Below are 22,500 nucleotides of genomic sequence, written 5' to 3' on the forward strand. Positions count from 1 at the left end.
CAGCTCTTGTCGTAGCTCATATCGTAAAAGCTCTTCTCTCATCTGCTTTCTTGCTTGGGGAACGTCCCGCGGCGGGTTATATAGGCCCCGCCCCTCAACCTTCGCGAACCTCCTTGATGTTTCTCTCCACACCCTCTCCAAGTCCAACCCCTTGTTCGTGGTTGGTTGAGTGGGGCTGACTCACTCCTCCCCTCTATGACGAGGTGGGGACCCGCCTTTCTTCCCCAACCCTGCCTCGTGGTCAATGGCGGCAATTGTTGGTTGGCAATGCGAATGGCAATTGACGAAAGGGGGGTTGGAGGTTTTTTTGGGGAATGGGAATGAAGGGAATCTATCTTTTTCACTTGGTACAATGGAGTGTCATGTTAATGGAAGACAAGGCCTTACCCTAAAACACATAATAAAGATATAAGCTACTGAACAAGGGTTTTATCGTGTCCTTCAATGTGGTGTTTCATGGAATTAACTACCGGGACGCCCTTTTTACCTTTACACAACTCTGGAGGCAGGAGGCGCAGAATAGACAATAATAATAATAAAGCACACAATAAAAAAAATACAATCCTCATATCCGCAACACTGCACCCTCCTCCTCTTCGGCACGTCCCGGGCCTACAACTTTAATTTAGTGTGACATGTAGGTGTAGTTCCCTCTACTTTTAACCTGACCCTGGGTGTGACAGTTTTAAAACATAGATAAATATGTCCCGCTGCTCCATTGCACCCTACCTAACAGACTCACGCCCACAGTTAACCGAATTGCGGAATGGTCTTTAAACTATACATTGACGGTGGGGAGCATTATTATTTACACTGTCGTTACTTTATTTACAAAATGCAACCCAGGACCTGCGATTGTTCTTTCTGGGGGGGAGACAGTCTGCTCTGCATCAATGCACCATGAAAGCACCCACAAACGCACCAATACACCCTCAGGCACCAATCGGTGCAGTCACCACAGTTCAATGAATAAAAAATAAAAACAACAACCCCTAACCCTGCAGGTGATCTCTTGCTCTTCGGCTCCCTCTGCTGGCTATTATTATTTCTTCCAGGTGTTGTCATCTTCTTTGCTGGCGGCCTATTTGGATTAATAAAATGCACCCAATGTGTCCATGCATGTTTATTTTATTTATGGCCCACAGGGGGCCGACTACGTGTGGTTCACCTGTGGGGCATCGGTGCCCTGTGGCCAAGGTCCGCCAGCAAGATTTCGGGCCCTCATGGCCGGTTCCAGCAGAGGGGCCATGCCCAACCCATGGGGTCCATAAGTGGTGCTCGGCCACAGACATGTGGTCCATAATGTGGTGCATCGATGCAGACAGCTGGTTCTGGGATTTCTGGGCGCACAATGGCCGACTCACGCACGCTCCCCTCGGCGCCCAATGGCGCACAGGTCCTCATGTGGGAGACAAAAGGGGGGGACAGACAGATGAGCGAGGGGTAAGGTCACAAGGGTACACATCAAACAAGGCAATGCAGGGCAAAATGCATACGGAGAGTGAAGTGAGAAAAGCTCGTCCCTACCGTACGTCACCCCCCCTGCCCTTACCCCATAGGTACAAAATCTACACATTACAAATTAGTCGCTACTGTCATGTCTTCCCATATTTCTTCTATACCAAATTCGTCTCCACAATCCCTCTATCCAAAATTTGCCATCACCCAATTCATCATCAATCCTCATAAGGAGGAAGAGATGGAACATCAAGCACAATGTCACACCCACGTCATGATGCGTCTCACAATCCAAACATTTGCACAAAAATAATAAAACATGGCATGGTGTGGAGTTACGTCACCTCAGGTGAGTGGATGTAGATGGTGCGAGGAGATCTTCATCCCAACTACTTTCTAAATGACTTTAACACACGTTACACTACCCGGGGTCTCTCCCTGCCAATCCATTGGCCAACTTACACTATGGGTTCTAAAACCAATTCCCATTGCCCAAACTGTGGTGCTTCTCAATTTGGGGTCTCACTCCCCCGATTCATCTCCCGGTGCCCTTGCACAATTTCTGGGCTGGGGCGTGTAGCTCTCCCAGCAGGTCTACCCACCTGCACACCTCCACCACTGTAGTTGCCACCCGAGCTTACCTGCTCCTTAACCTAACCTATCTACTGGGGAAGGCCCCTCCTGGCTCTGTCACCCCTCGGTGCCCTCTGGCACTGGGCTACCCGGGTCCGTCCTCCGGATCCTCGGGCCCCATCCACAACTACCGGCTCCCAGAGCCCACCTGCGGCCTCACCTGGCCGACATCCTCACAGTGGTGGAGTGCCCAAACCAACTACACACACTAACAGGCTACATGCCCAGCCATTTCCACAACACTAATGCACCCATCCAAATACCATTCTCTCCCCCGCACCACAGATGCCAATATCCAACCACAATTTACCTATACCCTCTACCTAACACTTACACTACCCGCCCCGGGTATTCGTGATGGGGGTCCACTCTTCCCCCATTCACACCTTCGCACCATCCACTCCACTCCATAGTTTCCACCATACTCACTCCATGACCATCCATTCCAATACTCCATATACTCCACACTCCATGTATTCCATACACCTGTTGGTGCACACCTGTGCACTCACACCTGGTGCCACCTGCACCCTCCTTCCTTCCTGGACCATTTGGTCAACACAACACACATCACCATCACTCCCTCATACACTGCTCCATCCACCTGTTCAGTTGCACACCTGTGCAATCCCACCTGTTCAATCACACCTGTTCACCATACACTTCCAATCCTCAAACACACGGCATCATCTCATCTAACTACTCCCCTCTGAAACTTGCGCTTCCCAGTCGCCCCTTTAAACTATTGCGCTCCCTCGTCATTATCATCCACACTAATCTACCTACGTCCCCACTACAGGTATCATTGTCACTAACTAATCTTAACGTTACCTAAGGTCATCTTCTAGATCCCTACACACGATATATCCTAACCCACCCGGGCTAGTTTTCACTGCCATAAACCCCATAAAACTAGTGCTCCTTCGCCCCCCGTTGTGAGGGATGACAGAGTTGGCCATCCCATCACATAGGGCATCTCTTACTATAAATTTTGCTCATCCAATTTCCACAAATCAAAAATTTCCCAATTACTGCCAATTCTACTCACTTTTCTAAATTTCGTATCAAATCACTATCACTATCACCATCATCACAGTCCACTCACTAGTGCCTCTCGGTGCGCCAATTCACTTCCACAGCCCGGCTTCATAAAGCCGAGCAATGAATGCGGGTTGTTTGGTGCCGGCGGCTGGATGCGTCCGGCACTCGGTGCAGGGAAGGACGCTTACCCGGGCCGAGATCCCACGCACCACCTCGGCACGGAGCCATCCCATGGCCTGATCTCGACCTGCCGGAACGCCTCAACAAAAGGGGGTCGCCATGACGACCCTTCCTATCGGGCTGCCCGCTCCACCTAGTGGAGCACGGACGCGGCCGTTCCAAACGCGGCCCAGCGTGGATCACGTACGGCGGTCCTTTCGAACCCGCCGTGGTTCGGATCCCCGCTGGTCCTCGCGGCACGCGAAGCTGCCCGACGCGCACCGAGGGCCTGATTCGGCTAAATGTCGTTCTAACCGCTAACCCGGTTACCGTCGATGCCTCACCTGCATGCTTACACGCATACGCTACCCCTTTCTTGCTCATACATCCAGCTGTTCCCATGCTCCTCGTCGTACCTTCTCTTACACACCTCGGTACACTCATTCCGCTCACAGACTTGGTCACACACCTGACCACCGAACACCTTTGCACACACTCGTCGTTCGCACACCTCACCAACACACCTCTTCGAGCCCCCTCCTCGGTCAACTCCTCCGTGACAATCACAGGTGTGCTCTCACTCGCACACCCAACCACGTGCCTCACTACCAACTCAAGTGTGCATTCCCACACACACTCTACCATTCCAGGTGTGCATCCTTCCATTCCAGGTGTACATCCTCTCTCACCTGTCACAACCAACTCACGCTCCGTGTCACTCTTACTACTCTCACCTCCACACTCGGTCGCGCACTCACCCTTACTCTCGACAGCGCACTCTTTCCTCATGCACCCGTCCGTTACACATCTTTCTCGCGCACCCTCTTGCGCACACTCTCCCGTTACATCCTCTGTAACACTCACCACAGGCGTGCATTCTCCCTTACTCTTGACAGCGCACTCTTTCCTCATGCACCCGTCCGTTACACATCTTTCTCGCGCACCCTCTTGCGCACACTCTCCCGTTACATCCTCTGTAACACTCACCACAGGCGCGCATTCTCCCTTACTCTTGACAGCGCACTCTTTCCCCATGCACCTGTCCGTTACACACCTTTCTCGCGCACACTCTCCCGTTACATCCTCTGTAACACTCACCACAGGCGTGCATGCTTCCGTTACATCCTCTGTAACACTCCTCACTACACGCTTCCATGTGCTCCCTCGCACACGCGCTACGACCGACTCACTCTCGACAGCACACTCTTTCCTCATGCACCTGTCCGTTACACACCTTTCTCGCGCACACTCTCCCGTTACATCCTCTGTAACACTCACCACAGGCGTGCATGCTTCCGTTACATCCTCTGTAACACTCCTCACTACACGCTTCCATGTGCTCCCTCGCACACGCGCTACGACCGACTCACTCTCGACAGCACACTCACTCCTTGGCGCGCACATTTTCCTCACACACCCCAGAGTCGGACATTCTCGCACACCTCCTCCTTCGCACACCGTACCTGTCGCACACTTCACCAACGGCCTCTCACGAACACCCGGATCCAAATCAACCCCCAAGCCGACTGAAGCTCCCCTCACATCATATACATTTCCACGTATATCGCCACTCACCTTGGCACCTCGTCTCCGCACCTCCTTCACCACCTGCAGACTCTTTATTTGGTTAGTGAGCACACCATAATGAGTTGAGCACCGACCTTGTACATATTCCATCACCTCCTCCTGTATTTCTCTCTTAGTTTCTGTCTGTCTCTTCTTCATTTCACTCACCTCTTCTTCCACTTCCTCTAATTTTTGCTTCACCTCTTTTATTTCCCGGTGCGTCTCCTCAATTTCGTCCTCTAAGGCTATTTTGACCGTCTCTATGTGCGTCCTCACCTCTCGGTCCTTCGTCTCCATTACTTCTGTCACCTCTTCCAACCTCGTTGTCAGTCCCTCACGTACCATCTGACATTGCCTCTGTGTCGCTATTAAGTCGTCCTTGATGTCTCTTTGTGTCGCTTTTAACCCTCCTAGTACCGCAGTGTTCCTTTGAACCTGCTCCGTTCGTTCTTTTTGTCCCTCCGTCAGCTGTTCCACCTCCTCCGTCAGATCTTCTATTCCCCCCTGTAACCTAGCCGTATTATTCCTCACCTCTTTCTCCATCCGCTTTTCACCTCGCTTTACCTCCACGTGTACCCCCGAGACCTCCTCACTTACACCTCGTCGTATCTCTTCTTTCATCTCCTCCCTCTCTTTTGTAGATGCCACCCTCATCTGTCCCAATTCATCCCTCTGAGCATCCAATTTGGTTTCTACCCCGATTTTCACCTCCTCTATCTGCTCTCCCATTTGTTTAATTTCTCGGGCGGATTGCTCCCCTATTTCCCGCAATTTGCCTTCCATCCTATTTTCTAACCCCATGAACCCATTTTTCACCCCCTCTATCTGATTCTCCTGGGCAGCCATTCTATTTTCCACCCCCATTAACCCATTTTTCACCCCCTCTATCTGATTCTCCTGGGCAGCCATTCTATTTTCCACCCCCGTTAACCCATTTTTCACCCCTTCTATCCCATTGTCTAACCCCTTAAATTTCTTGTCTAATACCTCACCGGTACCCCTCATTACCCCCAATTGCTCACTCTGAGCCCTCGCTTCGTCCCTCATTTTGTCCATAAGGGCCCCCATCATTCTGTTTTCCATTTTTTCACGATCAGCCCTCGCTTCATCCCTCATTTTGTCCATAAGGGCCCCCATTTGCAGAAAAAAAAGGTTCGAATCCACCAGCGGCACTGCTACGGTCGCGGTCGCCGTAGAGATGTGCGAGGCGCCATTTTGCGCGCCCGTAACCTCCTGCGCGAGAGCGCCATTTTGTGCGCCTGATACCCCCTCAACCACATTGCCAATGTTCTCCTCCTCTCTTTCATCCACATACATTTCCCCGAGGTCCTGGGTCGATTCTACCCCGTCTATCTCTCCCACCGACATCCCGTCGCCTTGACCAGCCATGGCGCGATTTCAAAATTCGGGTTTTTCTTTAAAAACAAAACAAATTTCGGTACTTTGTAATTTTGAGTGCGTTAAACGCTTCAGGTCCGAATCCGACACTTCTGACACCAATTGTTACGGTCCGCGGTTAAGGATGTTATGTTTGCCGAGCGGAGGCGCCGCGGCCGAACAGTTTTTCCCCGACTAAACCCGATTCACCCAGACGTTGGCCGTATCGCGCCACAGCTATTCAATCAGGGAAAAGACAAAGACGACGGATGTGAAGAAAAGGAATAAAAAGACGAAACAAAGGTTGAAAATACTACTAAATTTATTTACTATTTACAGGCTCAAAATAACCAAGGAGAAGGAAAGATAAGAAAATAATATACAGAAGCTTTTAGAGACACAGGGAAAATACTAGCTTATACAGACTTAATTGACTACCCAGGACAGAACAAACAGAACAAACTCACGTACACGAATGGGGAACTTGCAGGCAGGAATGACTGGAGGTGGGTGGCTGGAGGAAGGCACGGAGCTGGCTGGAGTTTGATCCCGCACGGGACGTCGGGCTGGACCTCGACGGCCGCCGATGCCACCGATCCTGTCGTGTGCGCGGGGTAACGGGTCGGAGCTGCTTGGTGGGGCCAAGCCAACGCTGCTGGTGGGGGGTCTGACGTGACGGGTTCTCTCTCCCTCTCTCACTAACTCCAGGACTCTTTCTTAGTCCAACTCTTCCTCACCACCGACAACTCAACGCAACCCCTCCACTCTACGCAACCACTGACCACCACTGACGACTAACCCAGCTCTGACCAAAAACCACACACTCAGCTCTTGTCGTAGCTCATATCGTAAAAGCTCTTCTCTCATCTGCTTTCTTGCTTGGGGAACGTCCCGCGGCGGGTTATATAGGCCCCGCCCCTCAATCTTCGCGAACCTCCTTGATGTTTCTCTCCACACCCTCTCCAAGTCCAACCCCTTGTTCGTGGTTGGTTGAGTGGGGCTGACTCACTCCTCCCCTCTATGACGAGGTGGGGACCCGCCTTTCTTCCCCAACCCTGCCTCGTGGTCAATGGCGGCAATTGTTGGTTGGCAATGCGAATGGCAATTGACGAAAGGGGGGTTGGAGGTTTTTTTGGGGAATGGGAATGAAGGGAATCTATCTTTTTCACTTGGTACAATGGAGTGTCATGTTAATGGAAGACAAGGCCTTACCCTAAAACACATAATAAAGATATAAGCTACTGAACAAGGGTTTTATCGTGTCCTTCAATGTGGTGTTTCATGGAATTAACTACCGGGACGCCCTTTTTACCTTTACACAACTCTGGAGGCAGGAGGCGCAGAATAGACAATAATAATAATAAAGCACACAATAAAAAAAATACAATCCTCATATCCGCAACAATATATATATATATATATATATATATATATATATATATATATATATATATATATATATATATATACGTACATACATACATACATACATACATACATACATACATATATATATATATATATATATATATATATATATATATATATATATATACATACATACATACACATACATACACATACATACATACATACATACATATATACACATACATACATACATACATATATACATACATACATACACATACATACATACATACATACATACATACATACATACATACATACATACATACATACATACATACATACATACATACATACATACATACATGTCAAGTAGTAGATTTGTTATTGCCTAAAGTTCAGTTATAGACGTTAGGCGTAATGTGTTATGATTTAAATGTTGTCTAGAAATGCTATTTTCATAAAGTAAATAAAGGGTTTTTGCTTCGTTTTAGTTTTGGATGAGGGAAGGCTTAAAATGAGGTCATGCTGAACAAACTGTATACGTGTGCTTTTTTCGAGGCTGGTCGTAAAACCACGCCCACATGCGCTTGTTTTTTTGCGTAATGCAAGTAGAATGACATGAACCTATCGTTAACTATATATATTTTGTTTTAATCTCAGCAAACGCATGACTCTGTATAAACATGCTTTGGATTACTCATGTACACAAACCCATAAAATATATGGGTTTGTTTGGCTAAGCATACACTCTTCTCTTTGTGAGTTACAGTTCTGTTTTCTCGGAGCCCAGAAAAACAATTGATAAGGACGGGCTGACTCCCCCGAATGATAACGGTGGGAGGAACCTCTCCCAGTGTTGTTTGTTCCCTCGGAGATTTCCTGATAAAACGTGTCCCTATATAAATGGACTGGGAATCAATGTGTTTTCAGGAAGGCTTGACGTGGCATGTTCTTGCTGTAGATTGCTGTAGACGTCGGCCTCCTCCGGATCCGTATAAGTTGGTTATTAATAAAGCTGCGCCATTTTTCAGGCTATTTGTGGACTTCTTTTGCAAACGAAGAGCTGATTCTTCATAGATGGTACCAGGAGTGGGGTGTCAACAGACGCGGAGGACGGGAAACGGAGCCCGATGGACAGGAGGAAGGCTGACCTGAGGCCGGCGCCGGCACGTTGATTTGAGTAAAGGTGGGAGTTGTTTTATATCAGAGGGCTATTATTCCAAATTCGTACCTTCCTCCCTCGCGCGGGTTCAGTCTCCTTGTCTTCCCCGCTGTCTGCACTCGAACAGAAATTGTAAGTAGAGGCTCATTTAGGCCTCAGAATGGCGTAGCTTTGTTAAAGCCAGGATAAACAAGTAAGGATAGTAAGAGTAACGTTACAATATTTGCGCTGGATAAACATTAAGGGTAAAAAGCTAAGGATAGATTTTGCGCAGGATATCAGTAAGGATTTAACAGGAAGCTTAAAGTTACAGTTAGCACCAGGAGGGGAAAATGAGGTCGGACAGCCATATAGGCTGAAACCAGGTGGCCAAGATTTTTCCAGGAAGGAACAGCCCAGAGACAAGATGGGGTATGCCATTGCATGCCAGGGAACGAAGGGCTGTGGCTAACTGTGGCTAAACTTAGATAGAAAGCCATAGGAACATAGACGGCCAAAGGGACATGGCCAGGAAGGGTGAAATGCGCAGGTACCATAGGTTTGACAAGAAGGTAGTGACAACTACGAGGTCAAGCCAGGAAGTTCTAGACTAAGTTCTAGACAAGAGGTCCAGATAAAGCAGGCCAGGATCTGGTGGACAAGAGAAAATAAATAAGCTCACAGGAAATGGGCCAGGTGGCCACAGGTTGAGAAGGACAGGTTAGGTTTTGAAATATTGAAAATTGAAGCAGGAGCTGCATTGTAGGAATTTGAAGCTTCAGAGCCAAAGGAAGCAAGTTCAGGAAGCAAAGTTCAGGACAAAACAATTAAGGAGGTAGTTAAGCAAGCAAATCAGCGGCTAATGCCGCTCGTCCATAATCCGGACCAAGACCCCGCGAAAGGGGAGGTAGCCACCATGCCCCCCACCCCCCCAAGACCTGAGCTCAGTCCCGGGGCTCTAGGCAACACCCCAACACCCCCCGCCCTGCCTCCCCTTTCCACCTCAACCCACCCCCCGTCCAAACCCGTCCCAAAAAAAAAATCCTTTTCCTTGAATGAGAGACGTAACATGAATGAGGAATGAATGTATATTGGGATGTTAATTGACGTGTGTGTCTGCCCAATGTGTTTGTCTGTGTGTCAGGTGCAAAGCAGAGGGTTTCGGTGTGAAACTTTGTAAGCGATCTGCTCGACTTGGGGGAAATTCAGGCCGGGAATGTCCATTTTAACGTCTATCCGAGAGAACAGGCGAGGTCCTGAACTGAGTCCGGATTTTCATCTGTTTGGGAGTTGTTTGGGAAGCGAATTGATATAAATCGGGTCAGGAAAGCACCCGGAGTGCCCTTGTCGATCTACTGTTGATATGAAGCGGTTTATTGGAGATGGTTGCAGGATGGGCTGTTTTTTTCGCTAAATGCAGAATTCGAATCAATATGTGTTCCGGACTCATTATGTGTTCCGGACTTCCGCACTCAATATGTGTCCTTCATCCTTCATCTTCTTGTCAGAATTAGACATGAGTCATGAGCCATGTCGGAATAGTGGCCGGCTGCGACATATATGCCAGGCAATGTCACAGGACGAATACGTTATTTAAGATGGATTTATAAGATGGATAGATGGATGGATTTATTTAGGATGGTTAAATTAAACGATTTCAAGACAGAGTAATTAATTTCCGGAGCCAAATTCCAACAGGAAGTCTTGTTCATACAGTAAGGTACAGTGCGGAGTGGCGGCTGGAAGATGCATCGAAGCATTTGGGATGATCGATGCGCCGGACAAAGGGTATGCTGGCGAACGATGCTGATAAGGTTAAGTTATTAAAACGCATATGGGTCTGGAGGCAGATAATGTGGGACAAGCTGCCTCACGGGCGCTGCAGGGAGAGTATTTTGGAAATTCAATAATTTGAGCAGAAATGTCACGTTTTCAACAGAACGCTGATCCGAGGAAGGAGGACGGTTGAGGTTTCAACTGTCGGTATGTGGTGTGGCTCGTGCCAAGGTGTGGGCGCGAGGAGGTGCGTTGATGAAGCGTTGTGCGAACGAGGAAGGATGTGCGATGGGCATTGTGAAGCACGCCTCGTACGGAAGGTCCTTGGACGGATTGTGACGGTTGTTGGATTCGTAGGAGCTAGCATTTTGCGATGTAGAGCCTCAATAAGGGTCATTTGTCTGTCTGGATGTGGTTCCTGCAGGGAATGACGCCGGACTTGTATTATTTGCGGAAAAATAAAGCGCTGGTTACCCCAATTTGAAGTTTGACCTTTCGAAGTTTATTTGACCTTTGTTCGAGATATGTAAGGGTAAGAGGTCAGAGGCAATTCACTAACCTTGGAAGAACGACAGGCGGAGTCAGTCTACAGGGTGTTGCTTTAACGACAGGATATAGAACCTAAATCTGGAGAATATCGGGACATTATATTGTGGGTAAAACCAAAATCATGTACATAATTAGTGGACAGAGAATACAGTACGCTTGGAATTTAATTTAACCGGGCCGAGCGGTGAGGATGAAGAGATGCAAGTAACGTGGATTAAATTGTGGTATCACGAGTTGGGTGCCAGAGATATTGTGGTTATTATAACTCACTGATTATAGGGGGCGCCGGGCGCACCGAGTACAGATCGGGTTGCATGATGGAGCACGCATGCATGGATTTTGGCTTTGCGAGGCCCCGGATAGAAATTGGCATTTCGATGCTGTGGATTATATTATGCCTGCCCGGAAAGGGGATGTCCTGTGCTGGGGCTGGCGACATGCCTCTGTTATTTGTCTGTCTGTCGGTCTGATTGTAAGTCTTTGGTACTGGGAGGGCTAATTGAGTGCTCAGGCGTCATTGTTCCATGGAGGCAGGAGCTGTGAGTCACAAAATGTAAACGGGAACTTTGTGTAATCATCAAGTTTTTCCATCAAGGAAGGGGTGATGAAAAGTTATTTGTTTTAGTGTGAAGTAGGTTGGTTGCTTACTTGTCACAGTAAGATGAGAGTTGTGTTTTTAAGCTTGGTCTTTGAATGAATTGTTGCTTGGAATGTGTTGATTGGAAAAGTGATTTCTGATCGCTGATCCGATCTGGTTTTAAATTGTTTGATTTAATTTTGAATTGATTGGAGGTAATAAGGAGTTGTGTTGATTTCCTGATTTGAGTTCATCTGGAAACGAAGACAGATGGGATTAATGTGTATATCAGGAACAATTTGGAAAAGAAATATGGATATATGACATTACTAAAATATAACCAAGCAATTGAGAGTTCTTGGGTTAATGGGATATAAATAAATGCATCTACAAGTTGATGGTTTATAAAAATTTAGGTCTGGATGATACTTAAACGATGAACAATGTTGGCAATATACAAAGAATGTGACTTGTTTTTTGGGGGGAAAACATGTGGTTTAAATTTGGTTGGCTAAGTTTTAAAGATGGAGATGTTTCGCAGAACTCTTATGATTATTTATATGAGTGGTGGACTATTCCATGGCGAAGCATTTTTCAGTTTTTATGATTAAGGTTTAAGGTCTTTATGATCTGTTTAGTGTATTTTTCAAAGGAGAGGGTTTTGGTCAATGATGATGCCAAGATTCCGGATGTGGATACTGGGAAACCATCGATGTTGGGGGGAATGAAGATTAATTCAGATTTAGCGTAGTTAAGTTCGAGGAAGCTGATCTGAAGCTAGAATTTTATTTCAGTTAGGCAGTTTGTCAGGATAGAGTGGGTGGTGGTGGAGCACGATTTGGTGGAGATGAAAAAGCTGGATGTCATCGGTGAAGCAGTGGAATTGGAGACCATGGTGCATTGGCTATGGTGCATGACGGATTAAGTGACCAAGGGGGGATAGGTACAGGACGAAGAGGAGGGGGCCAAGAACTGAACCTTGGGGGACACCTTAAGGGGGAGTGAATTGTGGTGATTAAGCTGTTGTAGATGCTGTCAATTTTGCTTTGGATGAATGGTCCAGGAAGGAAGGAGGGTGCAGGTGGCACCAGGTGTGAGTGCACAGGTGTGCACCAACAGGTGTGTGGAGCAAGGTGGTGGTATCCAGGGAGCTGAGGAGTTTGTTCACGTTGTAAAGTTTGTTTAGTTTGTTTATTGTAGAGAAGAGTGCTTTTGGGATTCCGGAGCCAGAGTGGATAATTTGAGGGTAGTAGGTGGAGTAGAGGACATCTTTGCAGTGCTGTAGGTGGTCCATGTGAAGCTTGGGAGTGAACTGATTTGGGTTTAATAGGCACAAGCTGGTCTAAACAGGGTGAGGAGGATGGCGTGATAGATGATGTCAAAAGAGGCGTTGAGGTGAGGAGGATGAAAATGTTGAGGTTGCCGGCATCAGAGGAGAGAAAAGGTCGCTGGTGATTTTGAGGAGAGCAGTTTCAGTACTGTGGCTGGAGCAGAATCCGGATTGGGATGTTTCATACAGGTTATTGGCAGAGTGGTGATATTTGAGTTGAGTGGCCACAGCACGTTCCAAAACTTTTGACAGAAAGGGTAGATTGGAGATGGGTCTGAAGTTATTTAGGGTGTCAGGGTTTAGTCCAGGGTTTTTCCAGAATGGGGGTGAAGTTTCACGAGTTTTTGGGGAAATCGGTATGTGAAGCTGGATTAAGTTGGAACTGCTTGATGAGCCATGGAGATGGATTGGGTTTTGTTGTTGGTTGTCTGGGAGTTCGGTTGTTGCATTGCCAAAGGTTTCTGTGTGGTGGACACACTCGTTGGCTGTTGTCTTGTGTGACGTGGATGGAGATGTATGTGGCTGTGTGTGGCTGCCTGGAGGGGAAGGCGGCTACAGTGGTTGATATTGGTTGTGGGTTGTCCGGGGTGCTTCGATTTGCATAAAGGGTGAAGATTGGGATATTACATTATTTTAAGTAAGTATTGGTATGAGTAATTACAGAAGTAATTATGAGTTATTATGAGTAATTAGTGGTATGAGTATTAGTTATGAGTTCCAGGTGTTGAGCTAGTTATGCTAGTTATCCAGCTAGTTATGAGTAAGTGATTATTTTAGTAAAATTACATGTTTCACTGTGTTGTGGATCTGCGGACAAGCTAGTTTGATGGGTACCCTGGGGTCTTCGGCGTGTCTATGTGTTTGGCTGTCTGTCACACCGGACTCTTGAATGGGTTTTCATGAGACGAATTTCAGAATTGATGACAATTCAGTGAGTATGGTGGATAACGTGAAGTGGCTGGTGTGAAGGAAGGGGTTGGGAAAGATGGACCCCCTTCACGAATACCCAGTAGGGTAGCTTAATTTCAGACATAACAGTGAGAATCTATTTTGAGCGAATCACAGTGGGTGAGGAAAACATTGTGTGTGACCAGACACCAGAACTGACCAGAATTGAAATTGGAAGTAGACCAGGTTATTTCTATTATTTGTTTATTCGTGAAAATAAATAAATAATAGGGGGAGGTTCATGGAGGTTAATGGTGGTTTGTGTTTGTGTTAATGGAGGTTAATGGTGGTTTGTTTGTGTTAATTCTAGTTGAAACTCTCGCTGAAGTAATTTTCGTTTATTTTTATTTTTTGATTCGATTTGAGAGTTGAGATGATTGATTTTTTTAGTAATTTTATAATTTTATTTTATTGATGTTGGAAACAGGTAATGGGATGCTGAGAGAAGGATTGATGAAACTATGAATTGAATGAATTGAATCTATGAATTGGAGACCTGTAGACCAGGCGCTCCCAGGAGACTTGTGGACCAGGTGTTCCACCAGAGGAAAAAGACCAGGTGTTCGTGGAGCACTTCACCTGCAAGAACGCCTTGGAACCAAGGTGGAAGGGACCAGTCCAGGTGTTGCTGACTACACCAACGGCAGACTTTTGCGAGGGCAAGACTTCGTGGATCCACGCCACGCACTGTAAGTTGGCCATACAAGCACCAGACACCACACCCCCAGAACACAGTAAGGATGGGCCTAATCATAGGTACAATACTATTGATAGCGACAGCAGCTAGGGGAAATTCCGATTCCAATAGATGCGAAAACGAAACCCGACACCTCACCGTAACATGGGGACAAAGAGTATCACCACCATGTTTCGAACAGAGAGCCCTGCACACAAATTGGGTGAACATAAATTGGCTAGCACTGTCGGCAGGGCCTGGACGCGTTGGCATGATACTACAAAAGCAACGAGAGTTCCGGGAAGACGGGCAAGCTAGCATTAAGACCTTGGCCCAACCAGGATACAAATGGGGAACCCCTGATTTTAAGCTACAAACACGCACACGCCTAGGGAAAGACATGACCATCCAGGTCCGGTGCAGCGTCTGGACCCCTGGCGCGGCCGGTGGCGAAAGGAACTACATACCATGCATCGAATACATACTCACGCCACAACCCCAGGATAAGGCCCCAAAGAGGGGGGAAAACACATATTGGAAAGTGGCCAGGGAGGTGGCAACAATTCAAAATAGGACACACTGCTGGTCGTGCATGCGCTTTCCCCAAGCAGGCACCACAGGAATACACATGATAGTGCTACCTCTGTCCCTCAATGACCTCTGCTCACAACCTATCGATCCCCCATGTTTAGTCACCACGCTGGAAAGAGAAGGGGTTGACAACGGCAAGAGTTGCAATCGGCAATTTAATTATCGCCCGTCAATGATTGCCCATGTGGCCGAGAGGCCTGCCCCCGTCTGGGTCAAACCACAGAAAGGGAGGGTCTGCCTCCAGGGTTCCGGCCACTTGCGTATGGGAGAATCAGAATGCGCCTACACTCTCCCCGGGAAGCTGGGACAAGGGAGCTCGGGGATTACATTACGAATAGTACTGCAAGATAAACACAACCACAACATAACGGCTATAACATTCTCTAGGGGGGTTAGTAGGATTAATGGGGTGGTAAAGGGACTCCAGTGCTTATCCACCCACCTGGTCCCACCCCATGGGACAATGTTTATATGCGGCGACAAGGCTTACCCCTATTTACCAAATAATTGGGGGGGCACATGTTATCTGGGTTCAGTCCTTCCTGACGTTGAGATACTGGATGAGCTAGACCCAAAGTCCTTGGACAGGCGTTATAAGAGGTCAGTCATGAACGAAGATGGAACCACTAAACTACACGGGAGCCTAGGGGAAAAGGTGTTTGGTTTCTTCTTCCCAGGAGCGGGCACAGTCATGGATAGTTTCCGGATAGACAAATTGGCTTTGGCCCTAGAAAAGGTGGCAAACGACACCGCTACGGCTCATGACATACTATTGGATCGATCGGATCGCGCGCGAAAATTCTTATACATTTAGCTGGCTCACTGACTGGTTCCAGGGATGGACGGGCACCATAGTGAAGTGGTTATTGACCGCACTGGCTGTGATAATCGGGGTAGTAATTTGGGGGGCACTAATGAAATCTCTAGTCCTCCTCTGTATGAGAAAGTATTTTACAGGATGGAAATTGAAGAAGCCGCCGACAACGACTATGGCTCTGACCACAGAGGCCGTCGACCTGAACGGGTCCTTCAACAAGGCAGTTGCGACCGGCGCTCCAGAAAATTGCATTGAATTTTGTGGCAACTGTGATACTTGTGTGGATCCCATGTGGGAACTGGCTGCTGCCTGTAACGGTGTATGTGATGACTGTGATACTTGTGCTATAAACCCCTTGCGTGTACTGGCTAACGCTGCTTATGTATTACAAGCTGACAGCTGCACGCCCCCTTCCGACCCAACTATGGATCTGATTGCGACACTGGGTCTGGCGGTTGAGGGACCCGACGCGGATGTCCTAGACCCGCAAGCCGACCAGGCGCCCATGGGAGACTTTGACATAAAGGAAGTCCCTCTCTTTTCTTCAAATGTTTCGGATCTCTTTGATCCAAATGTTTCGGATCTCTTTGATCCACATGTTGCGGATCTCTTTGCTTCAAGTGATTCGGATTCGGATTTTTACGCTCTGTACCCTGACCAGGAAATTGAGACACAAGATACTGACGACATTTTGTATTCCCCAGAACAGCAACACGTGAGGGACCTCATGGGCATGACCGTTGATTAACTTCGAAGATCTGCAAGGACTGGGTCTGCAAAGGGTGGGGGGAGCCAGTTCCGCAGGGGAAGTGATGCACCCTCTGGCGGAGCAGAACCTCATCTGGACCAGACCTCTTCGTTGTGGATCCGAAACGTTAATGGACTTTCATGTTCTGAGCCCTCAGGCTCCGAGCACGCACCACACGACACGTTCGCCAAATGCACGGGCGAGGCGCTTTGGGCGCACGATATGCCCTTGGGAGATACCCGCATTACACAATTATTTTTTTAATACCCGCATTACGCAATTATTTTTCAATAAAGCCCGATGTGGCACGTTGTCTCTTAAGATACTTTGTCTCGACGAGACAAGAGGAAGGAATGTCAAGTAGTAGATTTGTTATTGCCTAAAGTTCAGTTATAGACGTTAGGCGTAATGTGTTATGATTTAAATGTTGTCTAGAAATGCTATTTTCATAAAGTAAATAAAGGGTTTTTGCTTCGTTTTAGTTTTGGATGAGGGAAGGCTTAAAATGAGGTCATGCTGAACAAACTGTATACGTGTGCTTTTTTCGAGGCTGGTCGTAAAACCACGCCCACATGCGCTTGTTTTTTTGCGTAATGCAAGTAGAATGACATGAACCTATCGTTAACTATATATATTTTGTTTTAATCTCAGCAAACGCATGACTCTGTATAAACATGCTTTGGATTACTCATGTACACAAACCCATAAAATATATGGGTTTGTTTGGCTAAGCATACACTCTTCTCTTTGTGAGTTACAGTTCTGTTTTCTCGGAGCCCAGAAAAACAATTGATAAGGACGGGCTGACTCCCCCGAATGATAACGGTGGGAGGAACCTCTCCCAGTGTTGTTTGTTCCCTCGGAGATTTCCTGATAAAACGTGTCCCTATATAAATGGACTGGGAATCAATGTGTTTTCAGGAAGGCTTGACGTGGCATGTTCTTGCTGTAGATTGCTGTAGACGTCGGCCTCCTCCGGATCCGTATAAGTTGGTTATTAATAAAGCTGCGCCATTTTTCAGGCTATTTGTGGACTTCTTTTGCAAACGAAGAGCTGATTCTTCACATACATACATACATGTATGTATGTATGTATGTATGTATGTATATATATATATATATATATATATACATACATACATACATACATATATATATACATACATACATACATACATACATACATATATATATATATATATATATATATATATATATACATACATACATACATACATACATATATTCAAGTTTGCATGGAAGTCAAACAAACAAACACACACTTCTTAAAATATAGTATAACTAGTGGGGTCACCCGTGGGAATCCCAAGGGCATGGACATGTGTGACATTTGGACATCTTCATTTAGTTGCTGCACATTCAGTTTTACAAAATGGTTACTGGCAATGTATCAGATCCACAAATGATGTAATCGCCACAATATATTTACTTCTGATAACATGTGAATGCATGTGCGTGCACAAGGTAAATACAGCTTGAAATGTGTTATTACATCTCATGTAAAATGTGACTTCAAGAGCTCAAATCCTCTCCATCCCCGCCCCCATCCCTCCCACATTACGCACACTGCACCAGAGAGTGGGTCACACACACAAGGGGGAGTGGGTCACACACACACACACACGGGGGAGGGGGGGGGGGGGGGAGGTTGGTCGCTTTACTCCTCTCCCCTCATTTCTTTCCAACTCCTCCTCACTCCTCTCCCCCACCCCCAGTCTCCTCTCCCCTCCCCTCTCCCCGTCTACTGTTCCCCAAAGAAAAGATAAAAACCAAACAAACACCAAAACCAAACCAACCAAAGAAAGAGAGGTGTGCATGGAAGTCAAACAAACAAACACACACACACTTCTCATAATATAGTATAATGATAACCATGGTGTACCAGCAAACGTACCATGTGAGCTACAGCAGCGACGATCTGACCGAAAGCACTCTGTGCTTCGTCTTCTGAAAGCCGTCCACGGGTCTGCAGTCGTGTAAACAGGTCTCCTCCAGGTGCAAGTTCAGTGACGAGGTAAAGACGGGACATAGTCTCGAGCACCTCAGGGATAACAACGTAAATAGAGGAAATAAATTGTGGGAAAAAAAGTCACGAGCAGTAAGAGGACAGTAAAAGGTCACGAAGGAAAACCTAAAGGATGTGTGTGCCTTTCCAAATCATGTCCAATTAATTGAATATACCACAGGTGGACTCTAATCAAGGTGTAGAAACATCTCAAAGATGATCAAGAGAAATGGGAGGCACCTGAGCTAAATTTCAAGTGTCATAGCAAAGGGTATGAATACTTATGTCAATGTGATATTTCAGTTTTTTCTTTTTAATAAATTTGCAAAACTTTCTAAAATCCTGTTTTCTCTTTGTCATTATGGAGTATTGAGTGTAGATTGATGAGGGAAAAAATGAATTTAAACGATTGCAGCATAAGGCTGCAACATAACAAAATGTGAAAAAAGTGAAGGGGTCTGAATACTTTCTGAATGCACTGGACATGACTTACACGGTCAAAGGCCTTCTCTTGGTCAAGCACAATCAAACCAAGATTGTCATTTTTTATTTTACACACATGCCAAAGATCTATCAAAAATATGTTGTCGTGTATCTGTCGGTTAGGGATACAATAAGACTGATCACTTGGAATCAACGACTCCAGAAGTGGGGCGATGCGTTGGGCTAAAACTTTAGAAAATATTTTATAATCTGAAGTTAGAAGAGATATTGGACGCCAATTATCAATGAGCTGAGGGTCTCCTTTCTTAGGTAATAAACTAATTACTGCTTACGGAAGCTCATCAGCAATTCACCACAATGTAACGAACCAATAAAGACCTCCAATAGTTGTGTGCCTAATAAGGGCCAAAAGGATTTATAAAACTCTATTGGGAGGCCGTCCAATCCAAGAGATTTACCAGCAGGTAAAGAAGCAAGAGAAAGTGCAAGCTTTTCCAAGGAAAGTAAGGAGCCAAGCTGATCCCTTTGAGCTGCACTTGGCATGGGTAAGTCAGATGTGAAATAACTTAGAGTCATCGTCAACATCATTTGCCATAAACAAGCCTGAAAAGAAGCTATAAACCTCCCTCATTATATTATCTTGTGACGTCACAGTGTTACCAGTTGAGAGCTCTAAGGTTTCAATTTGCCTTTGATTGGTAGTCTTTTTATCAAAATGAAAGAAAAATTTGGTCGGTGCATCTAAATTATATAGCTGATCCATCCGTAGACGGACCATTGCACCTTTCGCTTGATATTCGACTAGGTTGTTAAGTCGAGTCTTCTTTTCCATAAGCAAATGATTATTTGTTCTATTGGGGCTATTTGCCACATCAGTTTGCAACTTCATTATTTCCTTTTTGAGTGCGAACCTCTCTCTTTTTACACTAGAAGATGAGAAATAATTAAACTGTTGGCAAAAGACAGCGATCTGTGCCTTTGCGTAGTCCCACCACAATATCGGGTTATCAAAATTATTCTTTCTTTCTTTGAGGCTAATCCAAAACACCTTGAAAGCTTCACAGAAAGCAGCATTTTCCAGCAACGTGACATTGAACTTCCAATATGGACTGCCATGTTGCTGCAGAGCAAGCTTAAAGGACAAAGTTACAGCCAGGTGATCAGAGAAAAGAGAATGCACGATATCAGATTTCAATATCTTGTCAAGCATTACAGTATTGACATAAATTCTGTCTAACCTGGCTAGAGTGTGTATCTGAGACGTACATCTAGACCAAGTAAACTGACGTTGCATCGGGTGCTGAATACGCCAGACATCTATTAATCCCGTCGTCTTGATGATTTTCTCCAAGGGTTTGGCAGATCTAGGATGTGGCTCCACACTGTTTCTATCTAAAACAGGGTCAAGAGTGCAGGTTGAAGTCGCCACTCATTATAAAAGAGCAATTAAAGTCAATTGTACTCAGAAAAGCCTCTAGTTTTAGAAAGAAGTTGTGCCTTTCAGCATTTACGGGGAGCATAAATATTCACAAAAACAATGATTTGATTATCGGCAGTGAATTGAAGACAAGCCAGATGTCCGGGAATTACTTCATTATATTGAACTTGTGAGAGTGTTAATGAGGAGGAGACAAAGAAAGCAATTCCAGCAGTGAGACTATTTATATCACTAAAGAACCACTGGCCCTTCATTCGCTTGCTTCGGCCATTGGGCTTGGCCATTCAGATCTCCACGCGTTTCTTGCAGTAACAAGACATCCAGGTGAAAACGCCGTGTCAGATCTTTTACCTGAACTTTGCGTTCTAAACTAACACCACCGTTAATGTTTAGACTGCCAAAACTAACACTCATTCTTTCGGAAAAAGAAAGAAGATAAATAACTAAATAGAAATAAATAACGCCGACTGGGCATCCTCCGTCGTGCGAAGTCCTTCCTTGGCACACCTGAGCTCCTCACCACATACAAGGCTTTCATCCGCAGCTCCATGGAATACTGCTCTCCCCTCTGGTCTGGTGCTCCTGCCTCACACCTAGCTCGTCTTCACGCTGTTGAAACCAAAGCGTTCAGAATCATTGGAATCTCCCGCGATGAAGCTAACTCCAAGGGCCTTTCACTCACTCACCGCAGGCAGGTTGGTGGTCTTTCCGTCTTCTACCGACTCCTCTCTGGCCTTGCCCCCCCAGCCCTCTCTGGGCTCTGTCCCCCAAATATTCCTACAGGTCGCACAAGATCTGCCTGCAACCCTCTTATGGTTAAACTGCCAAAATCAAGACTTTGTGCTCACCTTCACTCCTTCATTCCTCTTTTCTCCCGCCTCTGGAACAAACTCCCTCACTCTCTTCAATCCCACTCCACCCTCCAGGTCTTTAAAACAGCTGTTCACCACCATCTCTTATCCTCCCCCATCCAAAACCTTGATCTTTTCTACCCCCGCTAATTTCGGTCCCCTTGTGTTTTATACTTCTCCCACCCCCCCCCCCACCCCCCTTCCCACGCCTCCTGCCCACCAAGCCCTCTCCCTCCCACACTTCTCCCTGCTCTCAAATGTTGTGGTTGTGTGCTTCCCCTTCTCTCCCCATCTTGTCTTCCGCTCCCTTTTGTCTTCCTCCTCTTTTTGTATATTTTGTTTGTCTGGTTGATTTGTTTGTGAAATAAATGTTAGCTCTTTCACTAGCCTCGATTAAGTATACAAAAAAAAAAAAAAAAAAAAAAAAGATCAAAAAACCCATAGGGACCTCATTTACGAAGCTCCTGCCGAGCTTTCTGGACCATTTTTTTTTTAACCTGTGCTTCTGAGCATCAGTGAAATTTGGAGTGTCAGGGTTACGCACAATTTCCTTCAATTTAATAATCAACACCTGAAGATCGGGGAAAGGATCTTTCAGTTCAATGTTCCTTTTACAATAGGAATCTCTCAAAAAGTCTTGAAGCTCGTCATCCGGAGGGATATTTACAGCCTTTAGAATCTGAAAGGACTCCTCTTGACCCTCACCATCAGATTCCTCATATGGGGAATCAATTGGTGTTTCAGCTTCCTGGTGCACATCACATGATTGCTCAGTTTCAATAAAATAAGCTTCTTCAGGAACGTTTTGTGCCGGAGTCACATTTGAAGATTCTTCGGGATATGAGGTGGGGGACTTCAAGCCTGTTTGTGACATGACCACAGTGCTCGGTTCATGGATGTCACTCTCCTCGAGTGGATTTAAATTATCCTCTTTTATTCTCTCGGTGTCCTTATTTTCCTCATTTATTCTTTTTTTAGGG

The 22,500-nt window shown here is 46.2% G+C and overlaps 1 protein-coding gene across 3 annotated transcripts in view; it reads right to left on the reverse strand.

The window, feature by feature from the left end:
• The window catches only part of LOC137423532 (serine/threonine-protein kinase NIM1), a 121,625-nt gene that overhangs the window by 63,296 nt on the left and 35,829 nt on the right, over positions 1-22,500 (reverse strand). For all 3 annotated transcript variants that reach the window (XM_068110815.2, XM_078771379.1, XM_078771370.1), the window contains one exon: positions 18,677-18,823. In XM_068110815.2, coding sequence (XP_067966916.1) covers positions 18,677-18,823 — 147 coding nt within the window. The remainder of the gene's footprint in view (positions 1-18,676; positions 18,824-22,500) is intronic.

The sequence above is a fragment of the Myxine glutinosa genome, chromosome 1 (assembly GCF_964187855.1).
Source record: "Myxine glutinosa chromosome 1, kmMyxGlut1.1, whole genome shotgun sequence".
NCBI lineage: Eukaryota > Metazoa > Chordata > Myxini > Myxiniformes > Myxinidae > Myxine > Myxine glutinosa.